The 13,859-nt window shown below is 43.1% G+C and overlaps 4 protein-coding genes across 5 annotated transcripts in view; all 4 read right to left on the bottom strand.

Annotated features, from left to right (window-relative positions):
* Positions 1-189: 189 nt before the first annotated feature.
* Positions 190-3,173, bottom strand: LOC104807408 (calcium-dependent protein kinase 6). Its single transcript, XM_019201879.1, has 7 exons — positions 2,429-3,173; positions 2,014-2,157; positions 1,756-1,908; positions 1,482-1,597; positions 1,179-1,346; positions 873-1,097; positions 190-772 (listed from the first exon to the last, which is right to left on the bottom strand). The coding sequence occupies exons 1-7, from the start codon at positions 3,171-3,173 to the stop codon at positions 662-664; spliced, it is 1,662 nt and encodes a 553-aa protein (XP_019057424.1). The 3' UTR covers positions 190-661.
* A 1,638-nt stretch (positions 3,174-4,811) lies between these two features.
* LOC104807407 (mitochondrial phosphate carrier protein 1, mitochondrial) lies at positions 4,812-7,430 on the bottom strand. The gene is made up of 6 exons (XM_010532667.2): positions 6,964-7,430; positions 6,201-6,550; positions 6,035-6,078; positions 5,564-5,778; positions 5,344-5,468; positions 4,812-5,140 (listed from the first exon to the last, which is right to left on the bottom strand). Exons 1-6 carry the CDS (start codon positions 7,105-7,107, stop codon positions 5,092-5,094), a joined length of 927 nt encoding a protein of 308 aa, XP_010530969.1. The 5' UTR covers positions 7,108-7,430; the 3' UTR covers positions 4,812-5,091.
* Positions 7,431-7,957: 527 nt separating this feature from the next.
* LOC104807405 (homoserine kinase) lies at positions 7,958-9,347 on the bottom strand. The gene is made up of 2 exons (XM_010532666.1): positions 9,207-9,347; positions 7,958-9,030 (listed from the first exon to the last, which is right to left on the bottom strand). The coding sequence occupies exon 2, from the start codon at positions 8,848-8,850 to the stop codon at positions 8,107-8,109; it is 744 nt and encodes a 247-aa protein (XP_010530968.1). The 5' UTR covers positions 8,851-9,030; positions 9,207-9,347; the 3' UTR covers positions 7,958-8,106.
* A 243-nt stretch (positions 9,348-9,590) lies between these two features.
* LOC104807404 (glutamate receptor 3.2-like) overlaps positions 9,591-13,859 on the bottom strand; it is a 4,413-nt gene continuing 144 nt past the window's right edge. Inside the window, exons 1-8 of one of the 2 annotated variants that reach the window (XM_010532663.1) lie at positions 13,591-13,859; positions 13,436-13,504; positions 12,852-13,206; positions 11,382-12,724; positions 11,001-11,278; positions 10,851-10,882; positions 10,363-10,757; positions 9,591-10,272 (exon numbers count right to left, since the gene is read on the bottom strand). The exon at positions 13,591-13,859 is cut by the window's right edge and continues 144 nt beyond it. In XM_010532663.1, the coding sequence (XP_010530965.1) occupies positions 9,850-10,272; positions 10,363-10,757; positions 10,851-10,882; positions 11,001-11,278; positions 11,382-12,724; positions 12,852-13,125 (2,745 nt within the window). In that variant the 5' untranslated portion in view covers positions 13,126-13,206; positions 13,436-13,504; positions 13,591-13,859 and the 3' untranslated portion in view covers positions 9,591-9,849. The remainder of the gene's footprint in view (positions 10,273-10,362; positions 10,758-10,850; positions 10,883-11,000; positions 11,279-11,381; positions 12,725-12,851; positions 13,207-13,435; positions 13,505-13,590) is intronic. The other variant, XM_010532664.1, reaches the window with a different exon arrangement.

The raw sequence follows: 13,859 nt of genomic DNA, 5'->3' as shown, positions 1-13,859 counted from the left end.
CTACAGTTTTTACATACAAAAAGTAAATATAGATGTTTTAGAATAAAGCTTAACGCCATTTGGAGAGTTTATCATCATGCTAATTTATGTCATATAACATATTATTTTGTAATCCTAGCAGCAAATATCATTTTATTGATAATGACGCTATATCAGTATATCAGTTAAAGGTTAGAGGGTCGGATTCAATAATGGTTGAAGAGTGAATTTCAGAGCAAAACGCTTAGAAGTCACATCCTTACAAAACACAACCTTTGGATTACAAAAAAAAAAAAAAAAAAGGCAGAAGTTGAAGTCCTCACACTGTCATAAAAAGACTTCCAACAATGCAAATGCAGACGCAGATGCAGATGCAGATGCAGATGCAGATGAACGAAGCTTTTACCAACTCAGAACAATGGCAGAAACACATAAAACCCAAGAACCCTAAAATGTAAAAACCTATCCCGTGGAATGGATGATGAGCTCGGTCTTCTACTTCTTCTGTCCCTGATGATTGATGATGGTGATGATGATGGGGTAAGATTGTGTTGTTATGGAAACATTCTCTGTAATTGCAGCTTTTGAGTTTACGCAGAAAGGAGAAGCAATGCAGAGAGAGAGAGAGAGAGAGAGAGAGAGAGAGAGAGAGAGAGAGAGAGAGCGTGTGGGTTTACTAGGGCTATGCATCTCTCATGCTCATGTTCAGACTATTTCTCATGGTTCTTCTCCCCATTCCTGCATTGCCCTTTTGCATCATCGCTACAAATTCACCATAATCGATCCGTCCATCCTGCAAGAACAAAAAAAGCCAGAAACTTTTTCAGCAAATCCCCGAACAATTCGATGCCCTCAAGAGAATGGTGAAAAGGGTCCATGTACAGAGATTTTACGTTGTCTTGGTCAACTTCTTTGATTATGTCTTCGAGGAAGACATCGCTCATGCCATGTTCATCGCACGCTTGCTGTAGCTCATCAATGGTGATGTAGCCACTTCCGTCCTTGTCAAAGTACCGGAAGGCCGACACAAGATGCTCTTCCCTGTCTAGTTTGTTGAGATGGATCGTTGCTGCAATGAACTCTCCATAATCTATCGTCCCACTGTTGTCAACATCAGCCTAAAACAACAAAAAATATCATTCGAGAACCAGACATGGATTCGTATATTTTTATCTTGCCAAAGAAATAAGCAAGATTACCGCTTCCATAAGATCACGGATCTCTATATCCTTCAGGGTTGATCCGTATTTTCTCAAACCAGCTTTGAGCTCATCAAACGTGATTGCGCCACTGTTATCGGTATCCATTGCAGTAAACATTTCTCTTAAACCGGCAATCTCCTCCTCCGAGAGGCTCTCAGCTATCACCTAATAAGCCCGAAAAAAAAATATAAACAGACAGATTTAGAGAAGAGACCTGTGGTAAACTTATAACCCAACAATGGCATTTTTTGTTTTGATTGTTCATTGACATGGATCAGAGACAGAGACAAACATACTCACCCTTAAGGCCATCTTCTTTAACTTGTTCATTGCAGAGAACTGTTTGAGACGGGACAGTACAGCCGGATCAAGCACTCTATCTGGTGCAACCCCGTTCTCACAGATCCAAGGATGACCTGAAAAAAAGTGATTGATGCAACAAGATACATGTGAATAATCTCGTGGGCGGTCCCTTAAAGTAACCCATTTGCTCAGCTTCAGCTGTGAAAATGAAGTTCATGGCCATGAAAATGAATCACAAGTTCAAACAAAACTTCACATGATCACTACTTACGAAGGACTTCATGAGCAGTCAACCGTTCAGCGGGACTGGAGCATAACATCTTCCGGATCAGGTCTTTAGCACTGTCCGATATCAAAGGCCAAGGGTCTGACTCAAAATCGATATATCCCTTCAAGACAGCATCAAATATTCCTTGTTGTGTTTCTGATACCAAAAAAGACAAAAAAAAAAAACATGTCTCTGGTAAACCGTCTGTAAAACAATGAAGAGACGACACTTTTTAGGTAACGTATGTGATATCGAACGCACCAGCCCAGAAAGGCGGAACTCCACTTAGCAATATATACAATATAACCCCAGCAGTCCACACGTCTGCTTCTGGTCCATAATGTTTGAGCAGAACCTCGGGAGCAACATAATACGGACTTCCAACAACATCTGTGAATATCTGACCTGAAGTTGATGATCAGAACATTAGGAGAGAAACAAAACAAAACCCATGCTATGAATAAAAATCCTAGAACTTTAGCTAAACCTTTTCAGAGTCTACATATACAGAAAACATAAATACAGAATGGCATTTCCATAAATGCAAGAACAAGCAACTCATCAATCTAATGAACCTTTTTTTTCGGTTCTTCAGTTCAAGAAGATTCTTTGAACATTCCACAAAACAAAATTCAATAAGAAGGGCAGGATTGAAGTAACAAATCTGTGTTGTTACCTGGTTTGAAAAAGACGGAAAGACCGAAATCAATGGCCTTGAGGGAGAAATCATCATCCTTGTTAACCAACAAGAAATTCTCAGGCTTAAGATCCCTATGCATGACGCCGAGAGAATGACAAGCCTCGACGACCCCGACAATGATTTTGGTCAATTCAGCAGCTTTCCTCTCGCTGTAATGCCCTCTCTGAATGATCCTATCAAACAACTCACCGCCAGCACAAAGCTCCATCACAATGTGAACATACAAAGGATCCTCATACGCCCCTTTTATCGTCACAATGTTCTTGTGACCAGCTAAATGGTGCATGATCTGAATCTCCCTCCTAACATCTTCCACATCTTCCTTGGAGATCAACTTCCTCTTCGATATAGATTTACAGGCATAGTCAATGCCCGTGCCAATCTCTGTACACAGATAAGTTGTTCCGAACTGGCCTTGTCCTAGTTTTCGACTCAGCGTGTAGAGATCACGAATGCTAGGAGTCCTGTGACCAAGAACGTAGTAGGACTGGTTGTCCATGTTCCGCCTCATCATGGGTTCTTTTCTTGAACTAACAAGAGCTGAACTGTCGTTATCTTTCTTGGCAGCTTCTTTGGAGAACTCAAGATCAATGATCTGTCGGGCGTTTAAGGTTGTCGGAGATTGATCAGAGGAACCGTTGCGTTTGGAATTCTCCTCGGGCTGACTGTTGTTGCCCTCGTAGATTTTGTCCTTGAAAGATCCGCGGCATGAATTGCCCATGAAACAATAACAGAGCACCAAACCTATCTGGTATTGTCCACTTCACTTCCTTTTCGTCATCCGAGGAACTGTTCATAAATTTTCTCTGGAAACTAAAGGCGCTAGAAAGAAAACAGATAAAACCCCAAATCAAACCAAATCTCCGGAGCCAGAAACTTCAAAAAGCTCCAAACTTCATCAATCAGACAAGACAGATCAAGAAACCCACATCAGATCAAACATCAGAAAGCATATCCTTTATGTCGTTTTTCCAATTTCCACACGAAAAAAAAAATCAACGAAAAAAAATACCCAAGTTCGTGAAAACTCTATACTCGGAAACACCTTAAATGTCCACCGATCAGATTCCAAGAGAATCAACAGAACAATAAATGATCAAGTGGACGACAAAAAAGCATCTCAGATAACATAAACACGCGCCCAACCATCTAGGAATAGAAACACCAAGAACACGAAAACGGAGATGTTAGGATAAAAGGAGAAAAAGGATCCAGTACCAGTAGCAGAGGCGGCGTGGAGAAGAGGAAATGGATTGAGAATCTGATTAAAGGAAAAAGAATTTGAGGGACAAAAGACGAGGAGGAAGAGGAAAGCTCCGATACATACATACATGTATATATATATCTATTTTTTTAATGTTCGTTGTTTTGTATACGTTCAACCTATAGGTTTTTTTTTGGGTGAATGACGATGGTGCAAGGAAAGGTCTTCGTGCTTACCAGCTAACTTTCTCAACGCGGTTTCCAATGAAAAAAAAAATCTATTTTAGCAATAATTATTCATTTTATGATTGATTTGATCTAAGAGTGGTGGTTAGTGATCACCCACTTATAAAAGTTAAATTTTGGAGAAAAAAAAACAATTTTTAATATGTTTATTTTCATCACATAAATTAATGTAACTAACGTAATTGGGCAATTTTTAATATGTTTATTTAGTTATAAATCATCTAAAAACTAAGCAACATATGACCATTCATTCTCTCTCATATTTGACAAGTATTATAATTGATTCGGAAATTGTATGAAATTAGTTTTTTTTTTTCATAAAAGGTCGGAGAAAATTGTTTCTTTGGGGAAAACAGACAAAAAATCATTTAGATCCTAACATAAATATGAAAATTTCAAGTTTACTCTTCAAATTTTCGATTTTTTAATTAATGTTGTGGTTAGCAACTTTTTTCCCCCATGATTCCAATAAGTCAAAGCGACATGTATCCCAAATAAAAAAATATATATATTATGCTTCAACATATAAAAAGAGGAAGAAATGGTACCCACTTTCTTATATTAAACTTTAATTTTTATTTTAATCTGTGGATTACAGAGTCACACCAAACTCCATAGTGGAGACATATTATTATTATTATTATTATTGTTGTTGTTGTTATTATTATTAAAGCATCCTAGCCGAAAAATAAAATCTCGGAAGCCTGTGAACGAGTGAACGGGTGTCGTCCGTCAGTCATCTAACGCTGCTAAGGTCAACGCTGCCACGTGGAAGTGTTTGACTTTTCCAGTTATTCCTACGGTTCGTTATAAAGATCCATTGATGTGGAAGATTCTTCCCCCAAGGACTTGGGAGATTCTTCCTTTTTTTTTCTTTCTGAAATCGTATCTGCTTTCGTTACTACCAAACTGGATAAAATCCATTGATGACAGACAGAGAACCATCATCATCAATGCCGTAAGTCTCTTCTTTATACAGACAAGACCAAAGTCATTAGTAGTTTATTTACAACCTCAGATTTCGGATTGAAGTAAATAGATTCTTTCAATCACTATATCATCATCACCTGCGCTCTCAAGAACAACAAAAGTCCACAGAATATGGCGTCTCGTACCAGACAAGAACTCTGCCTTCCGGCCAAACGATTGCCTGTGAGTGTTATATAAATAGCTCTCCCTTTCGACTAGGCTTATAGTACGGTTGCATCCACGGGTTTGCTCGAGCCTCCACTGGTCGGACTACAGGTTCACAAAAAGTTAAAATCACTGACAAGATCACAGATTCTTGCTCTAGTTGGCTGTTTCTATGTCATTAAGTATCTTGCAAGGTAAAAAAAGATTTCATGGTGGTGATGATGATTTTGGTCATGCCCTTGAACACAGAGCTTGGGGGAATCAAACAAGAAGGCAAGAGATGGAAATATGAAGAGGAATCTACTTACAATCCAGCCAACACTTTGATGGTGTCATAGAAAAACCACTGCAAGGTAATGACAGGTCCAACAATGGTGATCCGGACAGGAAGACTTCTGGTGAAAAGATTGACGAACCCGATATTCTTCACAGCCTAAAAACTCAAATCACACCCAACATCAAATAAGATACGTTTGTGAAAGAATACAAAAAGTTCGATTTTGTTAACAACAATAGTAGAAGGAATACCTGCAAAACACTCTTGGCCTTGTTGTTGTAAAGAGATGAAACCACCACATCCGCAGGATTAGAGACAACAGTACCGACAGCTCCGGCTGTATAGCCAGCCAAGCATGTAACTCCAAGCTGTTGAGCTCTGGAGCAATCTTCCTTCCTCATACGCACGATGTTCCGATATATGAAGTCCACTGACTGCTCAAATGTCGAGAACATCACCATTGAAACTGCAGCCACAATTCAACATGAATTGGCAAAGGGATTCTTTCGGTAGAATTTTGTAAAGAAGTACACGACACCAACAAGTTTGCTATCAGACATCTTAAAGATTAAGCAATTGGGATCAAAATCTCTATCAATCTCTATTTCAAAACTAATGGCTGAGAGAAAACTGTCTGATGCAACCGACGTTAAGAAATGACTAACACCTCTCAACAGGCATTTCATCTACAGGTTAATTGCCTGAATCACAGTAAATATTACATGGGAGATTGCGACCCCAGAGTGGTAGAAGTCCCTTTTGAAAGCTGCATGGGAAAGATAAACTCTTTATCATCACTAATGGCAGCCAAGAAGAAGATCATATGGGACACTCTACCGAAGAAGGAGAAAAAGAAGAGGAAGATCATAACAGTCAGCACTGACTCACCCAGCAAGACCTTCAGTTCTATATAGTCTTGGAAATCCATCAAGCAATCCCTTTGCGAAATGGGGCTGAGTCTGAACTCGGACTTTTATGGCTTCAAAAGGGCACAGAGCCACGTCGGCAAATACTTGAGCAGACGCACTGCTGAGAAAATATACCAAAGTCCTTTTCTGGTCGGGCAGCACATTGCTGTAAAGCGTCTTGAAATATTCGTAAAGGCCGAACCTGCAGCCACCTTGAGCACCATATCCAAAAAGCTTCCCAGACCAACCTCTCCACAGGTAGGAATGGCCATGTTCTCTCAAGAGAGTAGAGAAACCTGAAGGCATGCTGCTATACTTGATGGGATTCACCTATTGATGACAGAGTGATCCTCAGTGACTGATTTATCATGTAAACTTTCAAGTTATCAAGAAAGATGCATGATTATTGAAGCAAAAGGCATTTTGTGAGAAGAAGCAACCGACGCTGCAAGAGCAGCTAAAATCATTCTGGGAAGATACTAGTTACCAGTCCAAGTTGAAAAAATTAGTACATAATCAAGAAATTTGATCAGTGAACCCAGAAAAAGAAAAAGGGGCAAAAACAAGCAACTTGATCCAGCAAGCCACGTGTTGCCTCTCTAGGACATCATGCTCCAAACATTTGGGAGCAGGAACGCTCCAGACAGATGACAAGTCAAATCACAAGAAACAGACAAAGATTCTAGTATCCAACAAAACAGGAGCGTGATATCTAAGATTCTGGGCAAAAGCATGAAACAAACCTGCATATTGACCTTCAAGACATCAAGAGGAGTTATAGCCAAATGGGTAGTTCCGGCGCTGAGCGTTCCTCCAATGGTGCAAACGCTATAATACCACGGAGAAGACAGCTCCTCGTACAACCTCCTCTTCTCCACCATTTTCATCTTCTAACAAAAACCCTGATTTCCAATAAACCCTAAAACACGATTCTCCCCCCAAAAAAACCCAGAAAACAGAGGAATACGCAACGGGTGATCAAAAAAACGCCATTGAAATCACGAGAAGACCCGCGTGGAAATTTGTTGATGTTTGTTGGCGATAGTTCTTCCACGTCTCAAAACAGTGCCAAAGCAAAATGGAAACACCCGCCCGCCTTTACTCCACAAGTTTCATGCTTTCGGGTACGAGTAAGCGGAAAAAGCGAATCTTTGGGGAAAAAAGTGTAAATTCGTTTTAGGTTTCATGCCAGGGAACGAATCTGCAGCTTCCATGGAATTCCCTTCCTCTTTAGGCCCTCTTCTTGCGTAACCAATGGGCTTCTCGAATATTTTGTCTTCCAATGGGCTTTATGGTCTATTAATAAATAAGTTTGGTTGAATTGTATTAAAGGACTCTTATTTTCTAATCTTTTGGAATTTACTCTCATCTTTTGTTTCGAAAACGAATGGTACCATGATCTAATCGTCCTACTAGTTTCCAACCCAACCGCGACCATCGTGCTACATTTCTGTTTCTTCGTGATAGGTTTCAGTCCTGTCCTCAACAACATCCTCTGCTCAGAAATCTTCTCAACCTGAGTTCATGGCATCTGGTGTTTTTCTGAAATCAATTGGCCACTTGAAGTCATCTCCTTGGTTCTTTCTCTGTCGGATCCAACAATCTGCGACTGCCTAAAACGACTGAAAATACCAAAGACCAAGCCAGAGACAACAAGTTTTGCCTCTATGTTTATGCATTTCCATTGTGCTTTATGGGTTGCAGTAACATCGTCTTTCTACCATTGTTGCGCAGAAATAAGCAACCTACTTTCCTTTCCACTCGGTTCAAGTTCAAACCTATATCCCTGGCGTGGAATTGGTGTCCGGACAACGAAAATCTAGTTTTATTCCACAAGTAAAGATCTGTGCCATGGGACAGAACAATGCCATAAAATGAAACAAACATCAATCGGAGTTGCTGCTGCTGACAAGCCTAGCACCGACCTTATCAAGCTTCGTCACAGAAGCAGTCGACTTCAAGTTCCCAGCTTTAAAGAATGCTTCGACCATTCTCTGTCCGATCTCCTTTCCCATCTCAGCTGAGTCGATAACCGCCACCGCTGTCGGCCCGGCGCCGCTAATGGTGCAGCCGAAAGCTCCGGCCTCCAAAGCCGCCTTCTTCACTGCTTCCATCCCAGGAATCAATGGCGCTCTCTTCGGCTCCACCACCTTGTCCGCTGACAGCGCCCTCCCGAGCATCGCCGCGTCTCCCTCCAGCACCGCCGCCACCAGAGCCGCCACCTGGCTACTGTTCCAGACATGGTGAACCATCGGAATCTCCGAAGGCAACGCTGCCCTCATCTTCTTGGTCGGAGCCTGGAACTCAGGGCTCACTAACACGAAGAACAGATCCTTCTCCGCGGGGAATCTCAAGGGTTTTAGGTCAAGTGGGTCATAGCTTCTGATCAGAACGAACCCACCCATGATCGCCGGCGCGATGTTGTCGGCGTGATAACCGGAGACTTTGGCTTCCGACTCCAGTCCGGCTAAGACCAGCTCTTTGTCACCCAGTTTCCGACCGAAGATCTCGTTCACCGCCACGGCGGCTGCGGCAGCGCTTGCGGCACTCGAGCCCAGGCCACTACCCAATGGGAGGCCTTTGTGCAGAGCCAGAGACAGACCCACCGATCGGATCCCGAGCATCTTCATGGTGGCAATGGCGGCGATTCCCGCGCAATTACGGAGAGGATCCGTGCTGAGTTTGGTGGTTGTGCCGGTGATGTCGGTGATAGAGATCTCGCCGGCGCGGACGCTGGGATCCACGCGGAGCGTGACGTGGTCACCGAGGCCATCGACGGCACAACCGAGGAAGTCAAATCCGGGGCCGAGATTGGCGACGGTCGCCGGCGCGAAAGTCTTGACGGAGGTGAAGACCGGTTCTGGCTCGGTGGCGACGAGGGTTTGTACGGACGCTCTGCATTTCAAGACGGAGACTTTAGCACAAATCGGCGACAAAGGGTTGGGTTTTGGTCGAAAATAAGAAATCGGCTTTGGGGGGGGCCGAGATTGGCGACGGTCGCCGGCGCGAAAGTCTTGACGGAGGTGAAGACCGGTTCTGGCTCGGTGGCGACGAGGGTTTGTACGGACGCTCTGCATTTCAAGACGGAGACTTTAGCACAAATCGGCGACAAAGGTTTGGGTTTTGGTCAAAAATAAGAAATCGGCTGGGCGGGAGACTGCAATCCGACGGCCGCCATTGATGGTGGGGGAGAGAAGACAGAAAGAGCAAGAAGAAGATGAATCCAATCGACTAATTGTGACAACAGCACTAACCTAAATGCTTTCGTTTTGAGTTGATGATGACGGCGTCTAAAGCAAGATGAACATTTTCTTACAGTAGGTTGAACCGGACTTAACCGGATTAAACCGGTCCGAGAACAAAACGGATCAAAACAAGAACAAGAACAGGGAAGATTTCTTCTTTAGTGTATGACAGTTTGGTTTTACAGTTACAAGTACTTCTGCAGTAATTTTATGCTTCTAGTTTCAGTTATGTTACAATCTGATCGGTATGTGCAATAAACAAAATCGATTTTAACCTACTAATCATGAGGAACAAATGATCAGAGCAGCTTCTGTTCGTTGTTCAAGACGTTCTTCTGCATCAATGTTGTGAAGCTATCCATTGCAAAGGTTGATTCTTTCCGGTCATATCAGCTCGGATCTGTTTCCCGAAACACTGTAACCATTCGAAGATGATTCAGTCCGTTTCCTCTTCACCCTTTGCTTCACCTCTTCTTCCTTCTCATCCACAAAGTCCACAAAAGTCTGCAGTGTTTTAGAACAAGAACTTGTTGCTGACTCCTCGGGGGCATGATGACAGAAGTCGCGAACTATCTTGCCAAAGTAGATGAAGAGAGCGATGAAACAAGCGATCCCACACATGAGGAACAAGCCCCAGAAGCTATCCAGGTTGAGCTGTTCTGAATCAACCGGTTTTGAGCCGTGCGGGTTACTGCAGTTAGATTTGGACAGCCATTTGTCGTGGATCTTCTGAAGCTCCCCGCTTTCAGACAGGCTCAGGATCGCTGTCGACATGTCAACTGCTAACGGAGAGTCTCTAGGGAAAGCCTTCATAAAAAAAAAACCCCTCGAGGTTGATCAGAGAAAAGGACAGGACAGGAAGAAAAGATTAGAAAGATCACTTTTTTCACTACTCACAAATCCCCAGCCGCTTCTGGTGAATTCTTGTCCTCTAATGGCGAAGTCACAGTAATCAGAGAGGAAGAGATCGACGTAGGGACGTTCCTCGACGATTGCTGCAACAGTTCCGTTTCCAAGAGCATCCGCAAATTCCTCGGGAGAGCCGAGGGGAACGAGTCTAGATTTCGCGATGTTCAGTTCATCAACCAAGTAATTCTCGGCGAAAGAACCTACCTGGAAACCAATACGGCCCGTGCTGCTTATGAGCGTGTCTACTCCTTTTATCGGCGATTTCAGCTGTTCGACTGTAAGAATTGACGTAAGGCTGGCCGTGTAACTTGAGGTGAGGATCAGAACCACGAAAAGCCAGATGAGTAGCACCATTCGTCCGAGAGTACTCACTGTATTCTCTCCTGAAAATTACGACGGTGTCAAGGTTTCCGAAAATGGATTTCAGAATTCAAAAACTGAAACTTGGTAAGATTTTTGTCAGGACAAGGACTTACTGTGGGAGAAAAACATAGTTGAGAAGCTGAACCTGAAACATAAGAACACACACAGATAAGTTGCCTGCAGGACTCTATACAGAACATCAGTACAGATACTTGCAGTTCTGTTAGTTTGGGTTTTAGCATTTTGACTGGCACACTACTAACCACAAGATTGTGATAAATTGGCGCCTTGGAGGTCCCCGGAAATCGTCGTTCAACCTATGTTCAAGAATCCATATAACTGCTCCGACGATAATGAAGAAAGCTGCAGTTACAGCCCACATTCCGGGGGTAAATGGCCATAAGAACGCCCAAGCATTTCTATTCAGCTTTGTGACGGGCGCAACCACGACAAGCCCCGACTCTATGTATGGCTGAGTGAAATCCACCGCCTTTGTTCGTTTTGTGACAATGGCTGTGTCACCTACAACTGCATCAAAGTCCTGCAAGAAAGAAGAAAAAGAAAGAAAGAAGAAGAATATGGATAACCATAACAGTGGATAGTGATTGCTCCCCATATGGTATTTTTCACATGCCGGTCCGTACCTCCTTGGTGATCTTATTGACGAGTTCGTTGTAGTTTGGATTCTTCTTACCATCTCCAAACAGGATGAACTCATGAGGGGCAGCGTAAGGAAGCAGTTTTACCGCTGCTTCAAATACATCTATGCAGTACCCTTTCACTTCGTTGCTGCTGTTGACCCTTTGTACGAAATCTTTGAAACTCGCCCGGTTAGGAACACCGATTCTCAACTTTCTCCCATTGTTAGGGAAAACCCATCCACGAGGCTTCAGAGATGTTCCACCAGGCCAAGTTACATTGTTCAGATGTTGGTTTGAGCTCGAACGGTTAGGAGGGAGGTTGTAAAATTGTTCAGGAGGCAAGACAGAGAGCCCGGAATGATTGGACCAGTAACCTATCTGGCGAAACCCATCGTCAAGGACGTTGATAATGTCGTAGGAAGGCTGTACCATTGATCTGTCCGTGTTGAACTGTATCCGACCAGTTAGACCAGACATCTTTGTGTTCAGAACATTCTTGAGTAGTTCCGGTCCTTGATCAAAGATGCTCAATGCAGCTAGATTCAGTGCTCCACCCTCCAGTTTGTTCAGATTCGTGTCGTTGGAGAAAGAAATGTTACTTCCAGCTTCTAGAAGTGTCTTGATAGCCCGAGCAACGATCCAGACAGTATCATAGGCATAGAGGGCATTGACATTGAACCCTTCAGATCCGTTACTCAACTTGTTCCACCGTGCCATGAAATCCCTTTTCCTACTCGAATCAAGCGTGTGGAGACGAAGTGTTAGAACTCCTCTAAGAGCTATGGCGGTCTTAGAAGGCAATGGCCATGATGCATCTAGCAGAGAAGACAACCAATTCGTGGCGATCCAGACATAGCCTTTCTCCATCATTCCGAGCCTATGTGCTTCCTCAAGAATCAATGTCCCTCTCCTTACGAAGGTGTTTACAATGATTACTCGGGATTCCATTCGTTGAATCTTTCTTAACTCATCCCTGATACGAGAACCTGCACTCCTTAAATCAATTGGCAGTACCGCCTTGTAAGAAATCTTGGAACGTCTCTCTGCCAGCTCGTCACCTAACGTAGTTATACTGTTTCTGCTGCCATCGTCATCCGTATACACAGCAATCACGTCTGACCAGCCGTAGAAACTTATCATCTCTGCGATGGCACGCATCAGAAAAAGATCACTAGGAGCAGTTTGGACAAAGTAAGGGTATTGAAGAGCCGAGAGGCTAGGGTCTAGAGCCGTGAATGACAACAATGGAACATGAAGCTCGTTGGCAAGATGTGACAGAACATGAGCCATTATCGATGTCTGGGGACCGATTATGGCCACAGTATCAGTTTCCATGAACTGCAATGCTGTGATCACAGGAAAAGAACAAATGGGTTTCAAGATCAAACAAAAAGAAAGAAACTTTAAGCAAACACTCAAACAAGATCCAGGTGAGCAAGAAGAGGATAACAAGATGAACACAGATATTCTCACCGCCCATTAAGCCGAGGAATCCACTGGTCTTTCCATCATGCAAAGTTATAGCCAATTTAGAGCCACCGAAGAAGGTGGGATCAGAATTTACATCGTTCTCAGCTGCTTTCATGGCGATATTAGCAACTATACCATCCTTAGTGCTCAAACTGCATATAGCTCCAACATTAACAACGTGAGGCCGAGAAGCTGCTTCTGAAAGTAAACCAGCACTAAGAATGACGAGGCTGGAGAGAACTGCAACCGGAATCATGGTTTGGATAAAACAGTTCATGAAACAGCTAGTGGTCAACAAACGATTAGATGAAGCCTCGAGCCATATATAGAGATTGAAAGGGCTCGACAAAAGGTATGCCTGTAAACCAGAAACGTGGAAAATCATTAGCAGGTTCAACCAAATCCAGATGAGTTTTTCCACAGAAGAAGATAACAAAGACTAGACAGACAGAGATTTTCTCAGGAAGAACAGCAAAAGTTTATCAAAGACAAAAACTTTGGGTTTAACATAAACGGAACAAAGGCAAGTAGCTTTCGCACCAGTGATGAAAATCAGAACTGAAGAGTTACGAGGAACAGACAGTTACCTCAAACACGGAGCAAAGGCTTTGCTAAGGGATTAGAGGAAGAAATGCCAAACCCGAAACCAAAACATCCTGAAAAAGAGAACAAAAAGGAGATTCGTGACAGGAACACAACACAAGCAAGCGAAATTAAGGTATAATGCGTAAAAGGAGGATACCCCAAGAGACATGATTCACAAGCAAAAGAACATCACAGGGAAAAGATGAGAGCTTTTTTCAAATGCCCATGAATTAAAGAATGGTGGGAATACTTCAAGATTTGGAAAAGGTTTCAGCTTGGTGAATCAGAAATCCATGAGGGGAGGGATCAATTTCAGCCCGGGAAAGTTTGAGGACAGAATTTCCTGGGGCTCTTAGGAAAACTTGGCAACCTTTTTCTTCCGCGTGGGAAGAAGGCGTGAGGAAAGCGAACGTGGAGACAGACTAC

Source organism: Tarenaya hassleriana, unplaced genomic scaffold (assembly GCF_000463585.1).
Source record: "Tarenaya hassleriana unplaced genomic scaffold, ASM46358v1 Cleome13, whole genome shotgun sequence".
Taxonomy (NCBI): Eukaryota; Viridiplantae; Streptophyta; class Magnoliopsida; order Brassicales; family Cleomaceae; genus Tarenaya; species Tarenaya hassleriana.
This window is presented reverse-complemented; position numbering and strand designations above follow the sequence as displayed.